At 48.7% G+C, this 25,169-nt stretch overlaps 1 protein-coding gene across 2 annotated transcripts in view; it reads right to left on the minus strand.

Annotated features, from left to right (window-relative positions):
• MKLN1 (muskelin 1) overlaps positions 1-25,169 on the minus strand; it is a 322,757-nt gene that overhangs the window by 78,602 nt on the left and 218,986 nt on the right. For both annotated transcript variants that reach the window (XM_063926768.1, XM_063926769.1), the window contains one exon: positions 23,615-23,727. In XM_063926768.1, the coding sequence (XP_063782838.1) occupies positions 23,615-23,727 (113 nt within the window). The remainder of the gene's footprint in view (positions 1-23,614; positions 23,728-25,169) is intronic.

Consider the following 25,169-nt stretch of genomic DNA (forward strand, 5'->3'; position numbering starts at 1 on the left):
TGATGAGCCTTTCAAGACTGGAAAATTATCTGTAAAACACTGAAAAATATCTAATGTTTGGGCGCAGATTGGTGGGTCTTTAAATCTGTGAATTTTTTTTAGAATCTGCAAATAGTTTTTTGTGATTGCTGATGTATGGGGGCCTTAAGTTTGCAGCAAAAAGGTCAGATCATGCTGTGTGTGTTCAGCACAGGTGCTGAATGGGCTTCAATCAAGCTGGGAAAACACATGTGCAGATAAAATCTATACCAGATGGATAGAAGACGCCTTTAATCATCCCAGCAAGAATGAAATATCCCAATATCAATGAGTACATCAAAAAAGTCAATATACAAAAAAATAAGAATTTACTTACCGATAATTCTATTTCTCGTAGTCCGTAGTGGATGCTGGGGACTCCGTAAGGACCATGGGGAATAGCGGCTCCGCAGGAAACTGGGCACATCTAAAGAAAGCTTTAGGACTACCTGGTGTGCACTGGCTCCTCCCTCCATGACCCTCCTCCAAGCCTCAGTTAGGATACTGTGCCCGGACGAGCGTACACAATAAGGAAGGATTTTGAATCCCGGGTAAGACTCATACCAGCCACACCAATCACACTGTACAACTTGTGATCTGAACCCAGTTAACAGCATGATAACAGAGGAGCCTCTAGAAAAGATGGCTCACTACAGCAATAACCAGATTTTTTTGGTAACAATAACTATGTACCAGTATTGCAGACAATCCGCACTTGGGATGGGCGCCCAGCATCCACTACGGACTACGAGAAATAGAATTATCGGTAAGTAAATTCTTATTTTCTCTAACGTCCTAAGTGGATGCTGGGGACTCCGTAAGGACCATGGGGATTATACCAAAGCTCCCAAACGGGCGGGAGAGTGCGGATGACTCTGCAGCACCAAATGAGAGAACTCCAGGTCCTCCTCAGCCAGGGTATCAATTTTGTAGAATTTTACAAACGTATTTGCTCCTGACCAAGTAGCTGCTCGGCAAAGTTGTAAAGCCGAGACCCCTTGGGCAGCCGCCCAAGATGAGCCCCCTTCCTTGTGGAGTGGGCATTTACAGATTTTTGGCTGTGGCAGGCCTGCCACAGAATGTGCAAGCTGAATTGTACTACAAATCCAACGAGCAATAGTCTGCTTAGAAGCAGGAGCACCCAGCTTGTTGGGTGCATACAGGATAAACAGCGAGTCAGTTTTCCTGACTCCAGCCGTCCTGGAAACATATATTTTCAGGGCCCTGACAACGTCTAGCAACTTGGAGTCCTCCAAGTCCCTAGTAGCCGCAGGCACCACAATAGGTTGGTTCAGGTGAAACGCTGAAACCACCTTAGGGAGAAACTGAGGACGAGTCCTCAATTCCGCCTTGTCCGAATGGAAAATCAGATAAAGGCCTTTACAGGATAAAGCCGCCAATTCTGACACGCGCCTGGCCCAGGCCAGGGCCAACAGCATGACCACTTTCCATGTGAGATATTTTAACTCCACAGATTTAAGTGGTTCAACCAATGTGGCTTTTGGAACCCAAAAACTACATTGAGATCCCAAAGTGCCACTGGAGGCACAAAAGGAGGCTGTATATGCAGTACCCCTTTTACAAACGTCTGAACTTCAGGGACTGAAGCTAGTTCTTTTTGAAAGAAAATTGACAGGGCCGAAATTTGAACCTTAATGGACCCCAATTTCAGGCCCATAGACACTCCTGTTTGCAGGAAATGTAGGAATCGACCCAGTTGAATTTCCTCCGTCGGGCCTTACTGGCCTCGCACCACGCAACATATTTTCGCCAAATGCGGTGATAATGTTTTGCGGTTACATCCTTCCTGGCTTTGATCAGGATAGGGATGACTTCATCCGGAATGCCTTTTTTCCTTCAGGATCCGGCGTTCAACCGCCATGCCGTCAAACGCAGCCGCGGTAAGTCTTGGAACAGACAGGGTCCTTGCTGGAGCAGGTCCCTTCTTAGAGGTAGAGGCCACGGATCCTCCGTGAGCATCTCTTGAAGTTCCGGTTACCAAGTCCTTCTTGGCCAATCCGGAGCCACGAATATAGTGCTTACTCCTCTCCATCTTATCAATCTCAGTACCTTGGGTATGAGAGGCAGAGGAGGGAACACATACACTGACTGGTACACCCACGGTGTTACCAGAACGTCTACAGCTATTGCCTGAGGGTCCCTTGACCTGGCGCAATACCTGTCGAGTTTTTCCCAACGGTTTATAATCATGTGGAAGACTTCTGGGTGAAGTCCCCACTCTCCCAAGAGGAGGTCGTGCTGAGGAAGTCTGCTTCCCAGTTGTCCACTCCCGGAATGAATACTGCTGACAGTGCTATCACATGATTTTCCGCAAAGCGAAGAATCCTTGCAGCTTCTGCCATTGCCCTCCTGCTTCTTGTGCCACCCTGTCTGTTTACGTGGGTGACTGCCGTGATGTTGTCCGACTGGATCAACACCGGCTGACCTTGAAGCAGAGGTCTTGCTAAGCTTAGAGCATTGTAAATGGCTCTTAGCTTCAGGATATTTATGTGAAGTGATGTCTCCAGACTTGACCATAAGCCCTGGATATACCTTCCCTGTGTGACTGCTCCCCAGCCTTGCAGGCTGGCATCCGTGGTCACCAGGACCCAGTCCTGAATGCCGAATCTGCGGCCCTCTAGAAGATGAGCACTCTGCAACCACCACAGGAGGGACACCCTTGTCCTTGGTGACCGGGTTATCCGCTGATGCATCTGAAGATGCGACCCGGACCATTTGTCCAGCAGGTCCCACTGGAAAGTTCTTGCGTGGAATCTGCCGAATGGGATTGCTTCGTAGGAAGCCACCATTTTACCCAGAACCCTTGTGCATTGATGCACTGAGACTTGGCTCGGTTTTAGGAGGTTCCTGACTAGCTCGGATAACTCCCTGGCTTTCTTCTCCGGGAGAAAAGCCTTTTTCTGGACTGTGTCCAGGATCATCCCTAGGAACAGAAGACAAGTCGTCGGAACCAGCTGCGATTTTGGAATATTGAGAATCCAATCGTGCTGCCGCAACACTACCTGAAATAGTGCTACACCGACCTCCAACTGTTCCCTGGATCTTACCCTTATCAGGGAATCGTCCAAGTAAAGGATAACTAAAATTCCCTTCCCTCGAAGGAATATCATTTCGGCCATTACCTTGGTAAAGACCCTGGGTGCCGTGGACCATCCATACGGCAGCGTCTGAACTGATAGTGACAGTTCTGTACCATAAACCTGAGGTACCCTTGATGAGAAGGGTAAATTTTGACATGAAGGTAAGCATCCTTGATGTCCCGAGACATCATGTAGTCCCCTTCTTCCAGGTTCGCAATCACTGCTCTGAGTGACTCAATCTTGAATTTGAACCTCTGTATGTAAGTGTTCAAAGATTTTAGATTTAGAATCGGTCTCACCGAGCCGTCTGGCTTCGGTACCACAACGGTGTGAAATAATACCCCGTTCCCTGTTGCAGGAGGGGTACCTTGTTATCACCTGCTGGGAATACAGCTTGTGAATGGCTTCCAAAACAGTCTCCCTGTCAGAAGGAGACATCGGTAAAGCCGACTTTAGGAAACGGCGAGGGGGAGACGTCTCGAATTCTAATTTGTACCCCTGAGATATCACCTGAAGGATCCAGGGGTCTACTTGCGAGTGAGCCCACTGCGCGCTGAAATTCATTGAGACGGGCCCCCCACCGTGCCTGATTCTGCTTGTAAAGCCCCAGCGTCCTACTGAGGGCTTGGCAGAGGCGGGAGAGGGTTTCTGTTCCTGGGAACTGGCTGATATCTGCAGCCTTTTTCCTCTCCCTCTGTCACGGGGTAGAAATGAGGAATCTTTTGCCCGCTTGTCCACGAAAAGACTGCGCCTGATAATACGGCGTCTTCTCATGTTGAGAGGCGACCTGGGGTACAAACGTGGATTTCCCAGCTGTTGCCGTGGCCACCAGGTCTGAAAGACCGACCCCAAATAACTCCTCCCTTTAATAAGGCAATACTTCCAAATGCCGTTTGGAATACGCATCACCTGACCACTGACGTGTCCATAACCCTCTACTGGTAGAAATGGACAACGCACTTAGACTTGATGCCAGTCGGCAAATATTCCGCTGTGCAGCACGCATATATAGAAATGCATCTTTTAAATGCTCTATAGGCAAAAATATACTGTCCCTATCTAGGGTATCAATATTTTCAGTCAGGGAATCCGACCACGCCAACCCAGCACTGCACATCCAGGCTGAGGCGATTGCTGGTCGCAGTATAACACCAGTATGTGTGTAAATACATTTTAGGATACCCTTCTGCTTTCTATCAGCAGGATCCTTAAGGGCGGCCATCTCAGGAGAGGGTAGAGCCCTTACAAGCGTGTGAGCGCTTTATCCACCCTAGGGGGTGTTTCCCAACGCACCCTAACCTCTGGCGGGAAAGGATATAATGCCAATAACATTTTAGAAATTATCAGTTATCGGGGGGAAAACCACGCATCATCACACACCTCATTTAATTTCTCAGATTCAGGAAAACTACAGGTAGTTTTTCCTCACCGAACATAATACCCCTTTTTGGTGGTACTCGTATTATCAGAAATGTGTAAAAACATTTTTCATTGCCTCAATCATGTAACGTGTGGCCCTACTGGAAGTCACATTTGTCTCTTCACCGTCGACACTGGAGTCAGTATCCGTGTCGGCGTCTATATCTGCCATCTGCGGTAACGGGCGCTTTAGAGCCCCTGACGGCCTATGAGACGTCTGGACAGGCACAAGCTGAGTAGCCGGCTGTCTCATGTCAACCACTGTCTTTTATACAGAGCTGACACTGTCATGTAATTCCTTCCAACAGTTCATCCACTCAGGTGTCGACCCCCTAGGGGGTGATATCACTATTACAGGCAATCTGCTCCGTCTCCACATCATTTTTCTCCTCATACATGTCGACACAAATGTACCGACATACAGCACACACACAGGGAATGCTCTGATAGAGGACAGGACCCCACTAGCCCTTTGTGGAGACAGAGGGAGAGTTTGCCAGCACACACCAGAGCGCTATATATATATATATATATATATATATATATATATATATATATATATATATATATATACACACAGGGATAACCTTATATAAGTGTTTTTCCCCTTATAGCTGCTGTATATTTAATACTGCGCGTAATTAGTGCCCCCCCTCTCTTTTATAACCCTTTCTGTAGTGTAGTGACTGCAGGGGAGAGACAGGGAGCTTCCCTCCAACGGAGCTGTGAGGGAAAATGGCGCCAGTGTGCTGAGGAGATAGGCTCCGCCCCCTTATCGGCGGCCTTATCTCCCGTTTTTCTATGTATTTTGGCAGGGGTTAAATGCATCCATATAGCCCAGGAGCTATATGTGATGCATTTTTTTGCCATCCAAGGTGTTTATTATTGCGTCTCAGGGCGCTCCCCCCCAGCGCCCTGCACCCTCAGTGACCGGAGTGTGAAGTGTGCTGAGAGCAACGGCGCACAGCTGCAGTGCTGTGCGCTACCTTGTTGAAGACAGGACGTCTTCTGCCGCCGATTTTCCGGACCTCTTCTGCCTTCTGGCTCTGTAAGGGGGCCGGCGGCGCGGCTCTGGGACCCATCCAGGCTGGGCCTGTGATCGTCCCTCTGGAGCTAATGTCCAGTAGCCTAAGAAGCCCAATCCACTCTGCACGCAGGTGAGTTCGCTTCTTCTCCCCTTAGTCCCTCGATGCAGTGAGCCTGTTGCCAGCAGGTCTCACTGAAAATAAAAAACCTAAACTAAAACTTTCACTAAGAAGCTCAGGAAAGCCCCTAGTGTGCACCCTTCTCGTTCGGGCACAGAGATCTAACTGAGGCTTGGAGGAGGGTCATGGGGGGAGGAGCCAGTGCACACCAGATAGTCCTAAAGCTTTCTTTAGATGTGCCCAGTCTCCTGCGGAGCCGCTATTCCCCATGGTCCTTACGGAGTCCCCAGCATCCACTTAGGACGTTAGAGAAAAATAAGATTTTACTTACCGATAAATCTATTTCTCATAGTCCGTAGTGGATGCTGGGGACTCAGTCAGGACCATGGGGAATAGCGGCTCCGCAGGAGACAGGGCACAAAAGCAAGCTTTTAGGATCACATGGTGTGTACTGGCTCCTCCCCCTATGACCCTCCTCCAAGCCTCAGTTAGGTACTGTGCCCGGACGAGCGTACACAATAAGGAAGGATCTTGAATCCCGGGTAAGACTCATACCAGCCACACCAATCACACCGTACAACTTGTGATTTGAACCCAGTTAACAGTATGATAACAATGAAGTAGCCTCTAAAAAAGATGGCTCACAACAATAATAACCCGATTTTTTGTAACAATAACTACGTACAAGTAATGCAGACAATCCGCACTTGGGATGGGCGCCCAGCATCCACTACGGACTATGAGAAATAGATTTATCGGTAAGTAAAATCTTATTTTCTCTAACGTCCTAGTGGATGCTGGGGACTCCGTCAGGACCATGGGGATTATACCAAAGCTCCCAAACGGGCGGGAGAGTGCAGATGACTCTGCAGCACCGAATGAGAGAACTCCAGGTCCTCCTCAGACAGGGTATCAAATTTGTAGAATTTAGCAAACGTGTTTGCCCCTGACCAAGTAGCTGCTCGGCAAAGTTGTAAAGCCGAGACCCCTCGGGCAGCCGCCCAAGATGAGCCCACCTTCCTTGTGGAATGGGCATTTACAGATTTTGGCTGTGGCAGGCCTGCCACAGAATGTGCAAGCTGAATTGTACTACAAATCCAACGAGCAATAGTCTGCTTAGAAGCAGGAGCACCCAGCTTTTTGGGTGCCTACAATATAAACAGCAAGTCAGACTTTCTGACTCCAGCCGTCCTGGAATATATATATATATATATATATATATATATATATATATATATATATTTATTTTCAGGGCCCTGACAACGTCTAGCAACTTGGAGTCCTCCAAGTCCCTAGTAGCCGCAGGCACCACAATAGGTTGTTTCAGGTGAAACGCTGACACCACCTTAGGAAGAAACTGGGGACGAGTCCGCAGTTCTGCCCTGTCCGAATGGAAAATTAAATATGGGCTTTTGTAAGACAAAGCCGCCAATTTTGACAATCGCCTGGCCGAGGCCAGGGCCAACAGCATGGTCACTTTCCATGTGAGATATTTCAAATCCACAGATTTGAGTGGTTCAAACCAATATGATTTGAGGAATCCCAACACTACGTTGAGATCCCACGGTGCCACTGGAGGCACACAAGGGCTGTATATGCAATACTCCCTTGACAACGTCTGGACTTCAGGAACTGAAGCCAATTCTTTCTGGAAGAAAATCTATAGGGCCGAAACTTGAACCTTAATGGACCCCAATTTGAGGCTCATAGACACTCCTGTTTGCAGGAAGTGCAGAAATCGACCTAGTTGAAATTTTTTCGTGGGGCCTTCCTGGCCTCACCCACGCAACATATTTTTACCACATGTGGTGATAACGTTGTGCGGTCACCTCCTTCCTGGCTTTGACCAGGGTAGGTATGACCTCTTCCGGAATGCCTTTTCCCTTAGGATCCGGCGTTCAAACCGCCATGCCGTCAAACGCAGTCGCGGTAAGTCTTGGAACAGACAAGGTCCCTGCTGGAGCAGGTCCTTTCTTAAAGGCCGATGCCACGGTTCCTCTTGGAATAGACATGGTACTTGCTGAAAGCAAATCCCTTCTTAGCTCCCGAGGCCCTTAGTCCTCTGTGAGCATCTCTTGAAGTTCCGGTTACCAAGTCCCTCTTGGCCAATCCGGAGCCACGAGTATAGTTCTTACTCCTCTATGTCTTATAATTCTCAATACCTTGGTTATGAGAAGCAGAGGAGGGAACACATACACCGACTGTTACACCCACGGTGTTACCAGGACGTCCACAGTTATCGCCTGAAGGTCTCGTGACCTGGCGCAATACCTGTCCCATTTTTTGTTCGGGCGGGACGCCATCATGTCCACCTTTGGTCTTTCCCAACGGTTCACAATCATGCGGAAAACTTCCCGATGAAGTTCCCACTCTCCCGGGTGGAGGTCGTGCCTGCTGAGGAAGTCTGCTTCCCAGTCGTCCACTCCCGGAATGAACACTGCTGACAGTGCTATCACATGATTTTCCGCCTAGCGAAAAATCCTTGCAGTTTTGCCACTGCCCTCCTGCTTCTTGTGCCGCCCTTTCTGTTTACGTGGGCGACTGCCGTGATGTTATCCCACTGGATCAATACCGGCTGACCTTGAAGCAGAGGTCTTGCTAAGCTTAGAGCATTATAAATTTGCTCTTAGCTCCAGTATATTTATGTGGAGAGAATTCTCCAGACTTGATCACACTCCTTGTGTGACTGCTCCCCAGCCTCTCAGGCTGGCCTCCGTGGTCACCAGCATCCAATCCTGAATGCCGAATCTGCGGCCCTCTAGAAGATGAGCACTCTGTAATCACCACAGGAGAGACACCCTTGTCCTTGGATATAGGGTTATCCGCTGATGCATCTGAAGATGCGATCCGGACCATTTTTCCAGCAGATCCCACTGAAGAGTTCTTGCGTGAAATCTGCCGAATGGAAGCGCTTCGTAATAAGCCCCCATTTTCACCAGGACTCTTGTGCAATGATGCACTGACACTTTTCCTGGTTTTAGGAGGATCCCGATTAGCTCGGATAACTCCCTGGCTTTCTCCTCTGGGAGAAACACCTTTTCCTGGACTGTGTCCAGAATCATCCCTAGGACCAGCAGACGTGTCGTCGGAACAACTGCGGTTTTGGAATATTTAGAATCCACCCGTGCTGTCGTAGAACTACTTGAGATAGTGCTACTCCGACCTCCAACTGTTCTCTGGACCTTGTTCTTATCAGGAGGTCGTCCATTTTCTTTGAAGACGAATCCTCCTTTCGGTCATTACCTTGGTAAGGACCCGGGATGCCTTGGACAATCCAACGGCATCGTCTTGAAACTGATAGTGACAGTTCTGTACCACAAACCTGAGGTACCCTTGGTGAGAAAAGGCAAATTTTGGGACATGGAGGTAAGCATCCCTGATGTCCCGGGACACCATATAGTCCCCTTGTTCTTTGCTATCACTGCTCTGAGTGACTCCATCTGGATTTGAACCCTTGTAAGTGTTCAAATTTTTCAGATTTAGAATAGGTCTCACCTAGCCTTCAGTACCACCATATAGTGTGGAGTAATACCCCTTTCCTTGTTGTCGGAGGGGTAATTTTATTATCACCTGCTGGGAATACAGCTTGTGAATTGTTTTCAATACTGCCTCCCTGTCGGAGGGAGACATTGGTACAGCAGACTACAGGAACCTGCGAGGGGGGAAACCTCTCGACATTCCAATCTGTACCCCTTGGATACTACTTGTAGGATCCAGGGGTCCTGTACGGTCCCAGCGTCATGCTGAGAACTTGGTAGAAGCGGTGGAGGGCTTCTGTTCCTGGGAATGGGCTGCCTGCTGCAGTCTTCTTCCCTTTCCTCTATCCCTGGGCAGATATGACTCTTATAGGGACGAAAGGACTGAGGCTGAAAAGACGGTGTCTTTTTCTGCAGAGATGTGACTTAGGGTAAAAAACGGTGGATTTTCCAGCAGTTGCCCTGGCCACCAGGTCCCATGGACCGACCCCAAATAACTCCTCCCCTTTATACGGCAATACATCTTTGTGCCGTTTGGAATCTGCATCACCTGACCACTGTCGTGTCCATAAACATCTTCTTGCAGATATGGACATCGCATTTACTCTTGATGCCAGAGTGCAAATATCCCTCTGCGCATCTCGCATATATAGAAATGCATCCTTTAAATGCTCTATAGTCAATAAAATACTGTCCCTGTCAAAGGTATCAATATTTTTAGTCAGGGAATCCGACCAAGCCACCTCAGCTCTGCACATCCAGGCTGAGGCGATCGCTGGTCGCAGTATAACACCAGCATGTGTGTGTATACTTTTTAGGATATTTTTCAGCCTCCTATCAGCTGGCTCCTTAAGTACGGCCCTATCCGTAGATGGTACCGCCACTTGTTCTGATAAGCGTGTGAGCGCCTTATCCACCCTGAGGGGTGTTTCCCACCGCGCCTTAACTTCTGGCGGGAAAAGGTATACCGCCAATAATTTTCTATCGGGGGAAACCCACGCATCATCACACACTTCATTTAATTTATCTGATTCAGGAAAAACTACAGGTAGTTTTTTCACCTCACACATAATACCCTTTTTTGTGGTACTTGGAGTATCAGAAATATGTAACACCTCCTTCATTGCCCTTAACGTGTGGCCCTAAAAGAAAATACGTTTGTTTCTTCACCGTCGACACTGAAAACAGTGTCCGTGTCTGGGTCTGTGTCGACCGACTGAGGTAAATGGAAATGGGCATTTTACAGCCCCTGACGGTGTTTGAGACGCCTGGACAGATACTAATTTGTTCGCCAGCCCTCTCATGTCGTCAACCGGCTTGCAGCGTGTTGACATTGTCACGTAATTTCCATAAATAAGCCATCCATTCCGGTGTCGACTCCCTAGAGAGTGACATCACCATTACAGGCAATTTGCTCCGCCTCCTCACCAATATTTTCCTCATACATGTCGACACACACGTACCGACATACAGCACACACATAGGGAATGCTCTGATAGAGGACAGGACCCACTAGCCCTTTGGGGAGACAGAGGGAGAGTTTGCCAGCACACACCAAAACGCTATAATTATCCAGGGACAACCTTTATATAAGTGTTCCTCCCTTATAGCATTTTAATATATATACATATCGCCAAATCAGTGCCCCCCCTCTCTGTTTTAACCCTGTTTCTGTAGTGCAGTGCAGGGGAGAGCATGGGAGCCTTCCCACCAGCCTTTCTGTGAGGGAAAATGGCGCTGTGTGCTGAGGAGAATAGGCCCCGCCCCCTTTTCGGCGGGCTTCTTCTCCGGAGTTTTAGATATCTGGCAGGGGTTAAATACATCCATATAGCCTCAAGGGCTATATGTGATGTATTTTTCGCCATACAGGTATTATACATTGCTGCCCAGGGCGCCCCCCCCCAGCGCCCTGCACCCTCCGTGACCGCTGTGTGAAGTGTGCTGACAACAATGGCGCACAGCTGCAGTGCTGTGCGCTACCTGATGAAGACTGAGAGTCTTCTGCCGCCTGGTTCCGGACCTCTTCATCTTCAGCATCTGCAAGGGGGGTCGGCGGCGCGGCTCCGGGACGAACCCCAGGGCGAGCCCTGTGTTCCGACTCCCTCTGGAGCTATGTCCAGTAGCCTAAGAATCCAATCCATCCTGCACGCAGGTGAGTTGAAAATCTCTCCCCTAAGTCCCTCGATGCAGTGAGCCTGTTGCCAGCAGGACTCACTGAAAATAAAGAACCTAAAAACTTTTTCTAAGCAACTCTTTAAGAGAGCCACCTAGATTGCACCCTTCTCGGCCGGGCACAAAAACCTAACTGAGGCTTGGAGGAGGGTCATAGGGGGAGGAGCCAGTACACACCATGTGATCCTAAAAGCTTGCTTTTGTGCCCTGTCTCCTGCGGAGCCGCTATTCCCCATGGTCCTGACGGAGTCCCCAGCATCCACTAGGACGTTAGAGAAATAGGATTTTAGTACCTACCGGTAAATCCTTTTCTCCTAGTCCGTAGAGGATGCTGGGGACTCCAAAAGGACCATGGGGTATAGACGGGATCCGCAGGAGCTTGGGCACACTGAAAAGACTTTGACTGGGTGTGAACTGGCTCCTCCCTCTATTCCTCTCCTCCAGACCTCAGTTATAGGAACTGTGCCCAGGAGAGACGGACATTTAGAGGAAAGGATTTTTGTTTAAACTAAGGGCTACAAACATACCAGCCCACACCACAATCATACCGTACAACCGGAGTAACAGTAAACCAGTGAACAGTATGAATTAACAACAGCAACAAGCTGAAAACAATAAATACACAACCCGTGTATAAACTAATTTAACCAGCAAGAATACACTGCAAGTAACAGTCCGCACTGGGATGGGCGCCCAGCATCCTCTACGGACTAGGAGAAAAGGATTTACCGGTAGGTACTAAAATCCTATTTTCTCTTACGACCTAGAGGATGCTGGGGACTCCAAAAGGACCATGGGGTTTATACCAAAGCTCCAGACCGGGCAGGAGAGTGCGGACGATTCTGCAGCACCGACTGAGCAAACGCAAGGTCCTCATCAGCCAGGGTATCAAACTTATAGAACTTAGAAAAAGTGTTTGAACCCAACCAGGTAGCTGCTCGGCAAAGCTGTAAAGCCGAGACGCTTCGGGCAGCCACCCAAGATGAGCCCACTTTTCTGGTAGAATGGGCTTTTACTGATTTCGGCACTGGTAGCCCGGCCGAAGAATGAGCTTGCTGAATCGTACTACAAATCCAGCGTGCAATAGTCTGTTTCGAAGCAGGATGATCAATCTTGTTGGAAGCATACAGGACAAACAGCGCCTCAGTTTTCCTGGCAACAGCCGTTCTGGCGAAGTAGATTTTCAAAGCTCTCACAACATCAAGAGACTTTGGAACTGTCACAGCATCCGTAGCCACCGGCACCACAATAGGTTGGTTAATGTGAAACGAAAAAACCACCTTCGGCAGAAATTGTTGACGAGTCCTCAATTCCGCCCTATCCGAATGAAAAATCAAGTACGGGCTCTTATGAGATAAGGCCGCCAACTCTGACACTCGCCCGGCAGACGCCAGCGCCAACAGCATGACTACCTTCCAAGTGAGAAACTTCAACTCAACCTTACGCAAAGGTTCAAACCAGGAAGACATGAGAAACTGTAAGACCATCTCAAGATCCCATGGAGGCACAAACGGAGGATTGATATGCATTACTCCTTTCACAAAAGTCTGAACCTCTGGGAGGACAGCTAATTCTTTTTGAAAGAAAATAGACAAAGCCGAAATCTGCACTTTGATGGAGCCTAATTTCAGGCCTGCATCTACACCTGCCTGCAAAAAGTGGAGAAATCGACCCAAGTGAAATTCTTCCGCAGGAGCCATTTTAGTCTCATATCAGGAAACATACTTTCTCCAAATACGGTGATAATGTCTCGCCGTAACCTCCTTCCTAGCCTTAATGAGAGTGGGAATGACCTCCCCGGGAATACCCTTACGAGTTAAGATCTGGTGCTCAACTTCCATGCCGTCAAACGCAGCCACGGTAAGTCTGGTAACACGCATGGACCCTGCAACAACAGGTCCTCTCAGAGGAAGCGGCCAAGGATCTTCCACCAGTAATTCCTGAAGATCCGGGTACCAGGCCCTACTTGGCCAATCTGGAACGACGAGAATCGCCTGAACCCTTGCTCGTCGAATGATCCCCAGTACCTTTGGAATGAGAGGAAGTGGAGGGAACACATACACCGACTGGAACACCCACGGAGACACCAGGGCGTCCACTGCACTGGCTTGGGGGTCCCTTGACCTGGAACAATACCTTGGGAGCTTCTTGTTGAGACGAGACGCCATCATGTCGATCAGCGGAATTCCCCAACGCTTTGTCACCTCTGCAAATACCTCTTGGTGAAGAGCCCACTCTCCCGGATGGAGATCGTGTCTGCTGAGGAAATCTGCTTCCCAGTTGTCCACTCCCGGTAGGAAGACTGCTGACAGGGCGCTCACGTGTTGTTCCGCCCAGCGAAGGATCCTTGTGGCCTCCGCCATTGCTGCTCTGCTCCTTGTTCCACTTTGACGGTTTATATGTGCCACCGCTGTGATGTTGCCTGACTGTACCAGGACATTGTAAATGGCCCTTAACTCGAGAACATTTATGTGGAGACAAGCTTCCTGGAGCGACCATTTCCCCTGGAAGTTTCTTCCTTGGGTGACTGCACCCCAGCCGCGGAGACTTGCATCTGTTGTCAGAAGTACCCAGTCCTGGATACCGAACCGGCGTCCTCCTAGGAGGTGAGAACTTTGTAGCCACCACAGGACAGAAATTCTGGCTCTGGGAGATAGACTTATCTTCCAGTGCATGTGCAGGTGAGACCCGGACCATTTGCTAAGCAAGTCCCACTGAAACACCCAGGCATGAAACCTGCCAAACGGAATGGCTTCGTACGCTGCAACCATTTTCCCCAGAACCCGAGAACAGTGATGGATTGAAACACTCGTCGGCCTCAGAAAGTCTCTGACCATAGTCTGCAGTGCCAGAGCTTTTCTTCTGGAAGAAATACTCTCCGTAACTCCGTGTCCAGAATTATGCCCAGAAAAGGCAGCCGAGTGGTCGGAATGAACTGAGATTTTGGCAAATTGAGCACCCAACCGTGCTGTCGCGGAACCGACAGTGACAAATTTACACTCCTCAGCAACCGTTCCTTGGACCTCGCCTTTATCAGGAGATCGTCCAAGTACGGAATAATTGTAACCCCTTGCTTGCAAAGGAGAACCATCATTTCTGCCATGACCTTGGTGAAAATCCTCGGGGCCGTGGAAAGCCCAAACGGCAACGTCTGAAATTGGTAATGAGAATGCTGTATCGCAAACCTGAGGAAGGCCTGATGCGAAGGATATATTGGGACGTGTAAGTAGGAGTCCTTTATATCGACTGACGCCATAAAATCCCCCCCCTTCTAGGCTGGAAATCACAGCTCGAAGAGATTCCATCTTGAACTTGAAAACTTTCAAGTATGGATTGAGGGATTTTAGATTCAGAATCGGTCTGACCGAACCGTCCGTTTTCGGCACAACAAAGAGGCTCGAGTAGAACCCCTCCCCCCGTTGGGACGGGGGAACGGGAACAATGACCCTCTGTTGACACAATTTTTGTATCGCTGCCAGCACCACCTCCCTGTCCGGAAGAGACACTGATAAGGCCAAAATGAAAAAAAAAAACGGTGAGGGGGCATCTCCCGAAACTCCAGCTTGTATCCCTGAGACACAATCTCTAGCACCCAATTGATTGAATCCAGACCTGACTGAAGATTCGCAGACAGCCCCCCAGCGGTCCGGACTCCCCCAGGGAAGCCCCAGCGTCATGCGGTGGACTTGGTAGAGGCAGGGGAGGACTTTTGGTCCTGGGCGCCTGATACGGCAGGCGACTTCCTTCCCCTTCCTCTACCCTTTGAAGCAAGGAAGGACGAACCTTTTCCACGCCTGTACTTATTTGGACGAAAGGACTGCATCTGCTGATGTGGTGCCTTTTTCTGTTGTGTGGGAACATAGGGAAGAAAAGAGGACTTACCCGCAGTCGCGGTAGAGACCAGGTCAGCCAAGCCGTTCCCAAACAAAGACATTTCCTTTGAAGGGTAAAGCTTCCATAGCTCTCTTGGAGTCAGCATCAGCATTCGATTGATGGATCCACAACGCCCTCCTGGCCGATATCGACATGGCATTGGCTCTTGATCCCAAGAGACAAACATCCCTAGCCGCATCCTTCAGGTAATCTGCAGTGTCCTGGATATAACCAAGAGTCAAAATAACATTATCTTTATCAAGGGTATCCATATCATTAGCTAAATTCTCAGCCCATTTAGCAATAGCACTACTCACCCATACCGACGCCACAGCAGGTCTGAGCAATGCACCCGAATTAGCGAAAATGGACTTCAGAGACGTCTCCAGCTTGCGATCCGCCGGATCCTTGAGAGCTGCCGTGTCAGGAGACGGAAGCGCCACTTTCTTAGACAAACGAGATAGAGCTTTGTCAACATTTGGAGACGACTCCCATTTTTCCCTGTCATCAGAGGGGAAAGGATACGCAATGTAAATCCTCTTGGGAATCTGCCACCTCTTGTCCGGCGACTCCCAAGCCTTTTCACAAAGAATATTCGTTTCATGAGAGGGGGGGGGAACTTCACCTCAGGTTTTTTTCCCTTGAACAAGCAAATCCTTGTTTCCTGTACAGCAGGTTCATCAGAAATGCGTAAAACATCTTTTATAGCCACAATAATGTATTGAATACTCTTAACTAATCTTGGATGTAAAGCAGCCTCAGTGAAATCGACCTCGGAATCAGAGTCCGTGTCGGTATCCGTATCTACCACTTGAGTAAATGGTCGCTTTTGCGACCCCGATGGGGTCTGCACCTGAGACAAAGCATCTTCCATGGACTTTTTCCACACCTGTGTCTGTGACTCAGATTTATCCAACCTCTTTGACAAAGAAGCTACATTCGTATTAATTGTACTTAGCAATGTGAGTAAATCAGGTGTCGGCTGCGCCGACAGGGCCAAATCTAGACCCGCATCTGCTCCCCCAATAACCTCCTCCGGTGAATAACATTCAGCCTCAGACATGCCGACACGTATTATCGACACACGGACACACACACAGAATGTCTCAGCTAGGGGACAGGCCCACAATGAAGCCCAGATAGAGGACACAGAGGGAGTATGCCAGCTCACACCCCAGCGCCCAAATATCCCGTCAATGGATATATGTGACCAGCGCTGCTTAAAGTATAATAAAATGCACCACAAACTGCGTTCTTTCAGAGGAGATGTGGAGGTCCCGGGTCAGTGTCTCCTTCTTCAGCCGCGTGTGGAGGAGAAAATGGCGATGTGAACCGCGCGGCTGAGCTCCGCCCCTTCCCGGCACGCTTCAGCCCGCCAAATTTGAAAACTTGAAAATGCCGGCGGGGGTCTGAGAAACGGTACCGAGGCACCGAAAAGGCTTCTGCCGGCCCCAGACCTCAGTAACATACTGCCCAGGGCGCCCCACCCCAGCGCCCTGCACCCTGTGAGTGCAGTTTGTGATAGTGTGTGGGAGCATGGAGCGCAGCGTTACCGCTGCGATGTACCTGGTTACTGAAGTCTTCTGCCGTCCTGAAGTCTTCTGCCTACTGCATACTCTTCTGGCTTCTGTGAGGGGAGTGACGGCACGGCTCCGGGAACAAGCAGCTAGGCGCACCAAGTGATCGAACCCTCTGGAGCTAATGGTGTCCAGTAGCCTAAGAAGCAGAGCCCTTAACTAAGTAGAAGTAGGTCTGACTTGTCTCCCCTCAGTCCCTCGCTGCAGGGAGCCTGTAGCCAGCAGGTCTCCCTGAAAAGAAAAAAAACCTAACAAAAGTCTTTTCTAGAGAAACTCAGGAGAGCTCCCCTAGTGAGTGTCCAGTCACTCCTGGGCACAAAGTCTCACTGAGGTCTGGAGAAGGGGCATAGAGGGAGGAGCCAGTTCACACCCAGTCAAAGTCTTTTTAGTGTGCCCAAGCTCCTGCGGATCCGTCTATACCCCATGGTCCTTTTGGAGTCCCCAGCATCCTCTAGGACTGAGAGAAATACAGCATAAACACGGGGAATATAAAAAGATGTCTGGCATACAGCACTCATACTGGTGCACTTTATTAAGCCAGCAAAAAATCTGACAGTTTGTTAGCTGTCTTTATAGTACCTGTATAATAACAAACATCCATTTTTGGCAGTTTTAATAGCCTAGTTATTCACACAGATGCATCCTCATACATCCAACCTCAGTACGCCATGCAGCGCATGATGCCAGAACTGAGCGAGCAGCCAGGTCCCATGCAACTCTGCTGACGTCAGGCGTCTATTTTGCAGAAAATGCAACACAATGTGACTAGGACACACAAGGAGACTGTGCTGGTTTATTTGATATATGACACTTGGATATTGTGTGTGACTGAGTCGGTATACGAAGCGGAACAGAACTTGAATTGGGAAAAAAAAAAAAAATTTGGTTACCTACCGGTAAATCCTTTTCTTGCAGTCCATAAAGGATGGTGGGGTCCACATTAGTACCATGGGGTATAGACGGGTCCACCAGGAGCAATTGGCACTTTAAGAGTTTGAGAGTGAGGGCTTGCTTCTCCCTCTATGCCCCTCCTACCAGACTCAAGTCTAGAAACTGTGCCTGAGGAGACGGACATCTTCGAGAGAAGTATTTAACACAGATAGTGGCGAGATTCATACCAGCTCACACATACAAGGCACCTCAAGCTAACTAGCTTGAAAAACTCAGCAACTGCTGAAACATTACTTACCAAGTAACAATGCAGTACATAACTAAACAAAGTTGTACTGAACCAGATAACTGTTGCAGGAAAACGAAGCGCTGGACGGGCGCCCAGCATCCTCTACGGACTACGAGAGAAGGATTTACCGGTAGGTAACCAAAATCCTATTTTCTCTTACGCCCTAGAGGATGCTGGGGTCCACATTAGTACCATGGGGATGTACCAAAGCTACCAGAACGGGAGGGAGAGCACGGAGGCTCCTGCAGAACTGATTGACTGAACTTCAGATCATCAGAGGCCAACGTATCGAACTTGTAGAATTTAGCAAACGTGTTCGACCCAGACCAAGTTGCCGCTCGGCAAAGTTGTAACGTCGAGACACCCCAGGCAGCCACCCAGGAAGAACCCACCTTACGAGTAGAGTGGGCATTAACAGATTTTGGACACGGCAGTCCTGCCGTAGAATAAGCATGCTGGATAGTGAATCTAATCCAGCGAGATATAGTCTGCTTTGAAGCAGGACACCCAATTTTCTTGGGATCACACAGGACAAACAAAAAAAAGTCAGATTTCCTGTGACGAGCAGTCCTCTTCACATAGATTCTCAAAGCCCTCACAACATCCAAGGACTTTGACGAAATTGAGGAGTCAGCAGCCACTGGCATAGGTTGGTTGATATGAAATGCAGACACAACCTTTGGAAGAAACCGACGTATCCGGAGCTCAGCTCTTTTTTCGTGGAAGATCAAGTAAGGGCTTTTACAAGACCAAGCCCCCCAATTCTGACACACGCCTAGTAGAAGCTAAGGCCAACAATGTGACAGCCTTCCATGTAAGAAATTTGACCTCAACCTCCTGTAGAGGCTCAAACCAGTCTGACTGGAGGAACTGCAACACCACGTTAAAGGTCCCAAGGCGCCGTAAGCGGTACAAAGGGAGGTTGAATGTGCAGAACTCCCTTCAAAAAGGTCTGAACCTCAGGGAGGGCAGCCAATTGTTTCTGGAAGAAAATGGACAGGGACGAAATCTGGACCTTCACAGATCCCAACCTCAGGCCCATATCTACACCTGCTTGCAGGAAGAGGAGGAAACGTCCCAGCTGAAATTCAACCGTAGGAAACTTCTTGGACTCACACCAAGAGACATATTTCTTCCAAATACGATGGTAATGCCAAGACGTTACCCCTTTCTTAGCATGCATCAGGGTAGGAATAACCACCTTCGGAATGCCCTTCCGGGCAAGTATCAGGCGCTCAACTTCCAACGTAGCCGCTGTAAGTCTTTATAATCGAAGAAGTCTCTGCTCTTCTTTCAAGAAATTCAGAAGGTCCACGTACCAAGCCCGCCTTGGCCAGTCTGGAGCAATGAGGATCGCTTGAACTCTTGTTCTCCGTACGAGCTTTAGAACTCTTGGAATGAGTGGAAGTGGTGGAAACACGTACACTGACTGGAACACCCACAGACACCAGGGCGTCCACTGCCACTGCTTGTGGGTCCCTCAACCAACAGCGTTGAAGCTTCTTGTTGAGACGAGAGGCCATCATATCTATTTGGGGTAGCCCCCAAAGGTCTGTTATTTACTTGAACATCTCCGGATGGAGACCCCACTCCCCTGGATGGAGACGTGTCTGCTGAGGAAGTCTGCTTCCCAGTTGTCTACTCCCGGAATGAAGATTGCTGACAGCGCCAACGCGTGCTTTTCTGCCAGAGGATGATTCTTGTTACCTCTGCCATTGCAGCTCTACTCTTCGTTCCGCCCTGTCGGTTTACGTAAGCCACTGCTGTCACATTGTCCGACTGCACTTGAATGGCCTGATTCCTTAGAAGATGGGCCGCTTAGAGAAGACCGTTGTAGACAGCTCTTAGTTCCAGAATGTTTATCGGCAGGCCGGCTTCCAGACTTGACCACCTTCCTTGGAAGGTTTCCCCTTGAGTGACTGCACCCCAGCCACGAAGGCTCGCATCCGTGGTTAGTAGAACCCAGTCCTGAATCCCGAACCTGCGGCCCTCCAGAAGGTGAAGTAATTGAAGCCACCAGAGGAGTGAAATCCTGGCCCTTGGCAACAAATTCTCTGGTGCATGTGGAGATGAGATCCTGACCACTTGTCCAGTAGGTCCAGTTGGAAGGCCCGAGCATGGAACCTCCCGTACTGGAGAGCCTCGTAAGAGGCCACCATCTTTCCCAAAAGGCGAATGCATTGATGAACAGACAGCCGGGCTGGCTTCAGGACATCCCGGACCATTGTTTGTATCACCAACGCCTTTTCCTGCGGAAGAAACACCCTCTGCACTTCTGTGTCGAGGATCATCCCCAGAAAAGACAACCTCTAGGTTGGTTCCAAATGTGATTTTGGAAGGTTCAGAATCCAACCGTGGGAGTCTGAGTAGGTGGGTTGTGAGAACAATGGACTGCAACAGCTTCTCCATGGACGATACCTTTATCAGCAGATTGTCCAGATATGGAATGATGTTCACCCCTTGTTTGCGGAGGAGAATCATCATCTCTGCCATCACCTTGGTGAACACCCTCGGTGCTGTGGAGAGGCCGAATGGCAGGGCCTGGAACTGGAAATGACAGTCCAGTAATGCGAAACGGAGATAAGCCTGATGCGGCAGCCAAATCGGAATGTGGAGGTACGCATCCTTGATATCCAGGGATACCAGGAATTCCCCCTCTTCCAAACTTGATATCACTGCCCGGAGAGACTCCATTTTGAATTTCTTTAGAAAGGTGTTCAGTGATTTTAGGTTCAGAATGGGCCTGACCGAACCATCCGGTTTCAGTACCACGAAAAGGTTCGAATAGCAACCTGTAGTTTGCAAATGAGGAGGAACTGGCACAATGACCTGTGCCTCCACCAACTTCTGGACAGCCTCTTGTAGGACAGTTCTGTCTGCCAGTAGAACTGGCAAGCCTGATTTGAAAAATCGGTGAGGGAGATTCTGAAATTCCAGCCTGTATCCCTGGGACACAATATCTATCAATCAGGGATCCAGGCCGGACGATACCCAGACGTGACTGAACTGTCCGAGTCTCGCTCCCACTGGCCCCACCTCCAGGCCGTGCAGTCCACCGTCATGCGGAGGACTTTGGCGTACCTGAAACAGGCTTTTGTTCCTGGGAACCTGCAGCAGCAGGTTTCTTGGATTTAACTCGACCCCCCCTCCTAAAGAAGGTATTGGACGGTTTAGCCTATCTAGGCTTGTTAGGCCGAAAGGACTGTGATGCTGATGAAGAGAAGGATTTCTTCGGAGCAGGTGCAGCTGAGGGAAGAAACAGAGACTTACCTGCTGTAGCTGTGGATATCCACGCATCCAAAGCTTCCCCAAAGAGAGCCTGACCTGTGTAGGGTAGGGTCTCCACACCTCTCCTGGATTCCGCATCGGCCGAACACTGGCGTAGCCACAGTCCCCGACGAGCTGAAACAGACATGGAAGAGATTCCCGCAGCCATGGAACCCAGGTCTTTCATGGATTCTACCATAAAACCTGCTGAATCATGAATGTTACGCAAAAACAATTCATCACCACCCTTATCCATCGTATCCAAATCCTCAAGTAAGGTGCCTGACCACTTTACTATAGCTTTTGCAATCCATGCACTAGCAATAGTGGGACGTAATTATGGCCCCCGAAGCGGTGTACATTGATTTAAGTGTATTATCAATTTTACGATCAGCCGGCTCCTTTAAGGCGGTAGATCCCGGAACAGGTAAAACCACCCTTTTTTGAGAGTCTTGACACAGATGCGTCAACAATTGGCGGGTTTTCACATTTTTTTTCAATCCTCCTCAGGGAAAGGGAACGCCACCTGGACCCTTTTAGGGATCTGGATTTTTTTCTCAGGGATTTCCTATGCTTTCTCAAATATAGCATTTAATTCCTTTGACGCAGGGAAGGTTAGCGAGGCTCTTATTTTCAGTGAAAAAAGCCTCCTCAACCTGCTCAGGTGTGGTATCATTAATATTCAACACATCCCTGATAGCCTCCATCATCAATTGCACCCCCTTTGCAAGAAATGCAGACCCCCGGAACACATCCCCATTACAGTCTGTGTTGTCAGAATCAGTGTCATCTTGCATGACATGAACAAGCGCACATTTGTGGGGGTATATAGCGGAGCGTCCTGAGGTACCAGAATCAAACCATACTGCCATAGAGTTCTGTAATACCTGGGTTGCAGATTCATTACTTGTAACTTTGTCTGAAATCTGAGAAATCCAAGATTTGATAGATGAAAACCACTCAGGTTCCCTTGCTGGAATCTGTGCTAAACCAGTGCTATCCTGATTACATGGAATGGGATCATCCTGGGAGGACATATCTTCCGCAGCATATGACACAGTGTCCCAGGGCATAGCTAAAGGAGACCACCAAACACTACACACACACACACACACACACACACACACACAGGGGAGGGCAGACAGAGTTTCCCCCAAGAATGGCAAGAGAGACACAGAGATTGAAGCAAACCCACACACAGCGCTTCTAACCAAAGGGAGACCCCTTGTCAGCGCTGACTGTGCACCTTAATAGGATACACAATCGTATTGCAGCCCCCCGCCCATCCCCCTGGTACCGTTTACAGATAGCTGGAGTTGCTGTGGAGGCAGGAAAATGGCGCCGACCGCTGCTGGGTCTGCTCTGAGAAGCTCCGCCCCCTAAATGGCACAGTCTTCCCGCTCTTCCACTGATTATACTGGCCTGAGGATTGAGTGCTGGCTGAAATCCGAGGACCCCGACAGGCTTTGGGACAAGTGTAGGGTGTAGCGCTGGCTCAGGACGCCCCTCACAGCGCCGCACCATGTACCGCTGAGCCTCCCAGAGCGCAGTTAATACTGCGCTCCTACCCTGCTGCCGCCATCTTCACACCGACCCCCTGCTTGCTTGGGGGGTCGGTGTCTCACTCGCCACAGATTCTTCAGCTCTGTAAGGGGGTGGCGGCATGCTGCTGGGGCGAGCGATCCTACCCCTCAGGAGCTCAGTGTCCTGTCAGCGGAGTAAGTGGCTCAGACCCCGCAGGGCGGATACTACTCCCCCCCCCTTAGTCCCACGAAGCAGGGAGGCCGTTGCCAGAAGCCTTCCTGTAAAATAGTAAACTCTAAATCAAAAACTTTTCTAGGGAAACTCTGGAGAGCTCCCCTAGCTGTGACCGGCTCCTCCGGCACATTTTCTAAATTGAGTCTGGTAGGAGGGGCATAGAGGGAGGAGCCAACCCACACTCTCAAACTCTTAAGAGTGCCAATGGCTCCTGGTGTACATGTCTATACCCCATGGTACTAATGTGGACCCCAGAATCATCTAGGACGTAAAAGAAAACTGCAGCAGCTACATTGTAGCACTTCGTGCACAGATTCAGAGATTCATTCGCACACAGCTATACAAGTGTCATACTAGATTAATCAGCACAGTCTCCATGTGCATCAAAGTCATATTGTGTTGCGAGTAAGACGCATTTTTGGCACAAAAAAAAAAACAAAAAAAGAATCCAGACGCTAGAAGAATCTCATGTGACCTGTCATTCCAAGAGGGGAAGTTTGGTGTGACTGCACTAAAGCTGTATATGGACATATCTGTACAATTCATTTCAACACTGAAATAGGTGGATTGAATGATCACAGTAAAAAGCCTTTGCACTCCCAACCCCACTAAAAATATGATCACTTGCCTCTTTCTCTGTATCTCTAGATATACAAATCCATTGGTTCTCTTGCACACTGTAAGCCCAGAAGTCTGCCAAGTCCTGTGTCCCGTCCCAGCCTCCAAATAAATATACGGTCTCTGACAAGAATAAAAAAAACTCATCAATAAAGCAGTACTGCAAAAGTATTTTAAACAGCACATTATTTAACACAAAAACACCTTTTGTCCTCCATTTCCTAATAATCAGAACAGTTCATAACATTAAGAGCACAAAAATTTAACAGTATTCCGGAGCACAGCATACAGACACCAGGATCCTGGCCGCTAGAATGCCGGCTGGGGTGCGAGCACAACGAAGTCTCTTGCATGCTCGGTGGCTCGCCACAGGCTCTATTCCCGTGTCAGCCACAAGTGGGAATATCTCCTGTTATCCGGGATTCTGGCTGTTGGCATTGTCAGTGGTCGGGATTCTGGTGTCTGTATCCTGACTGCCGGCAATGTTACTGTATCCATTTTCTACAAATGATTCAAAGAAAACACACCATACTTCATTTCCTCCTAGGACAATATTGCATCTTCCACTGCTCATAAACCTTTATTTAATTTACAAGTCCCAAAGGGTAAAAGAAGTAAGCAGATCTGAGGTTATATTTAGTTTCTCACTCTGGAGGCTCAGTAATACACTACTGCACTTAAATTGAATATTAAAATGCTTCTCTCTCTCTACAGATACACACACGTGTACGTGTCATATATATATATATATATATATTTTAATACTTCTTGTTTGTGTGTACTAGAATGGTTTTTTTTTTTTATGTGGTTCTATGCATTCTGTCAACAGTCCAGTTCCTTATATTGAAAACATTCATAGTGAAGGTCATAAGATCTCAAACATGGTCCTTGAGGCACCCCTGCAGTCCAGGTTTTAAGTAAATCAATGGCTCAGCATAGATGGTTAAATTAAATTGACTGAGGTACTAACTAAGTCAACTGTGGCCAAGCATGGCTATAGTTAAAATCTGGACTGTTGGGATGCCTTGAGGACTACATTTGAGAACCTATGCACTACACTATGAACATTTTCAACCCCCAGTATAAAAGGAAGAGTGTGATTGCTCAGACTTTGTCATAGTGGGAAGGAGGACCAGTGTGAGTACTGCAACCATCTGATCTCTGACCCCACCTCCAAGATGAAGCATCTGGAGGCCCACATCAGCAGCAATGAACACAAATGCCCTCACTGTGACAAGTTCGACCAGCTGGGGAATCTGAAAGCTCATATGAAGATTCCAGGAATGAAAGTGGCAGTGTTCATAAGAAGCTTGTCCCTGTCAGTGTGATGCAGGTAACATATGCAGGTAACATGTACAGGGTACAGCATTTCCCTTCACTCGCATTCATACCCCAAAGCCCCCTACCCCATATTTCCTTCAACTAGTAAAACCAAATCTACTTTACGCTTCACATTAAACTGAATTAGTCTTTATGGAAAAGCTACATCCCATAGACATTTACATTTTATTTAAAAAAAATAATAGCTCTCTGCAAACTAAATTGTGAAAAGCGATACTTTACCA

This window comes from Pseudophryne corroboree, chromosome 6 (assembly GCF_028390025.1).
Source record: "Pseudophryne corroboree isolate aPseCor3 chromosome 6, aPseCor3.hap2, whole genome shotgun sequence".
Lineage (NCBI taxonomy): Eukaryota > Metazoa > Chordata > Amphibia > Anura > Myobatrachidae > Pseudophryne > Pseudophryne corroboree.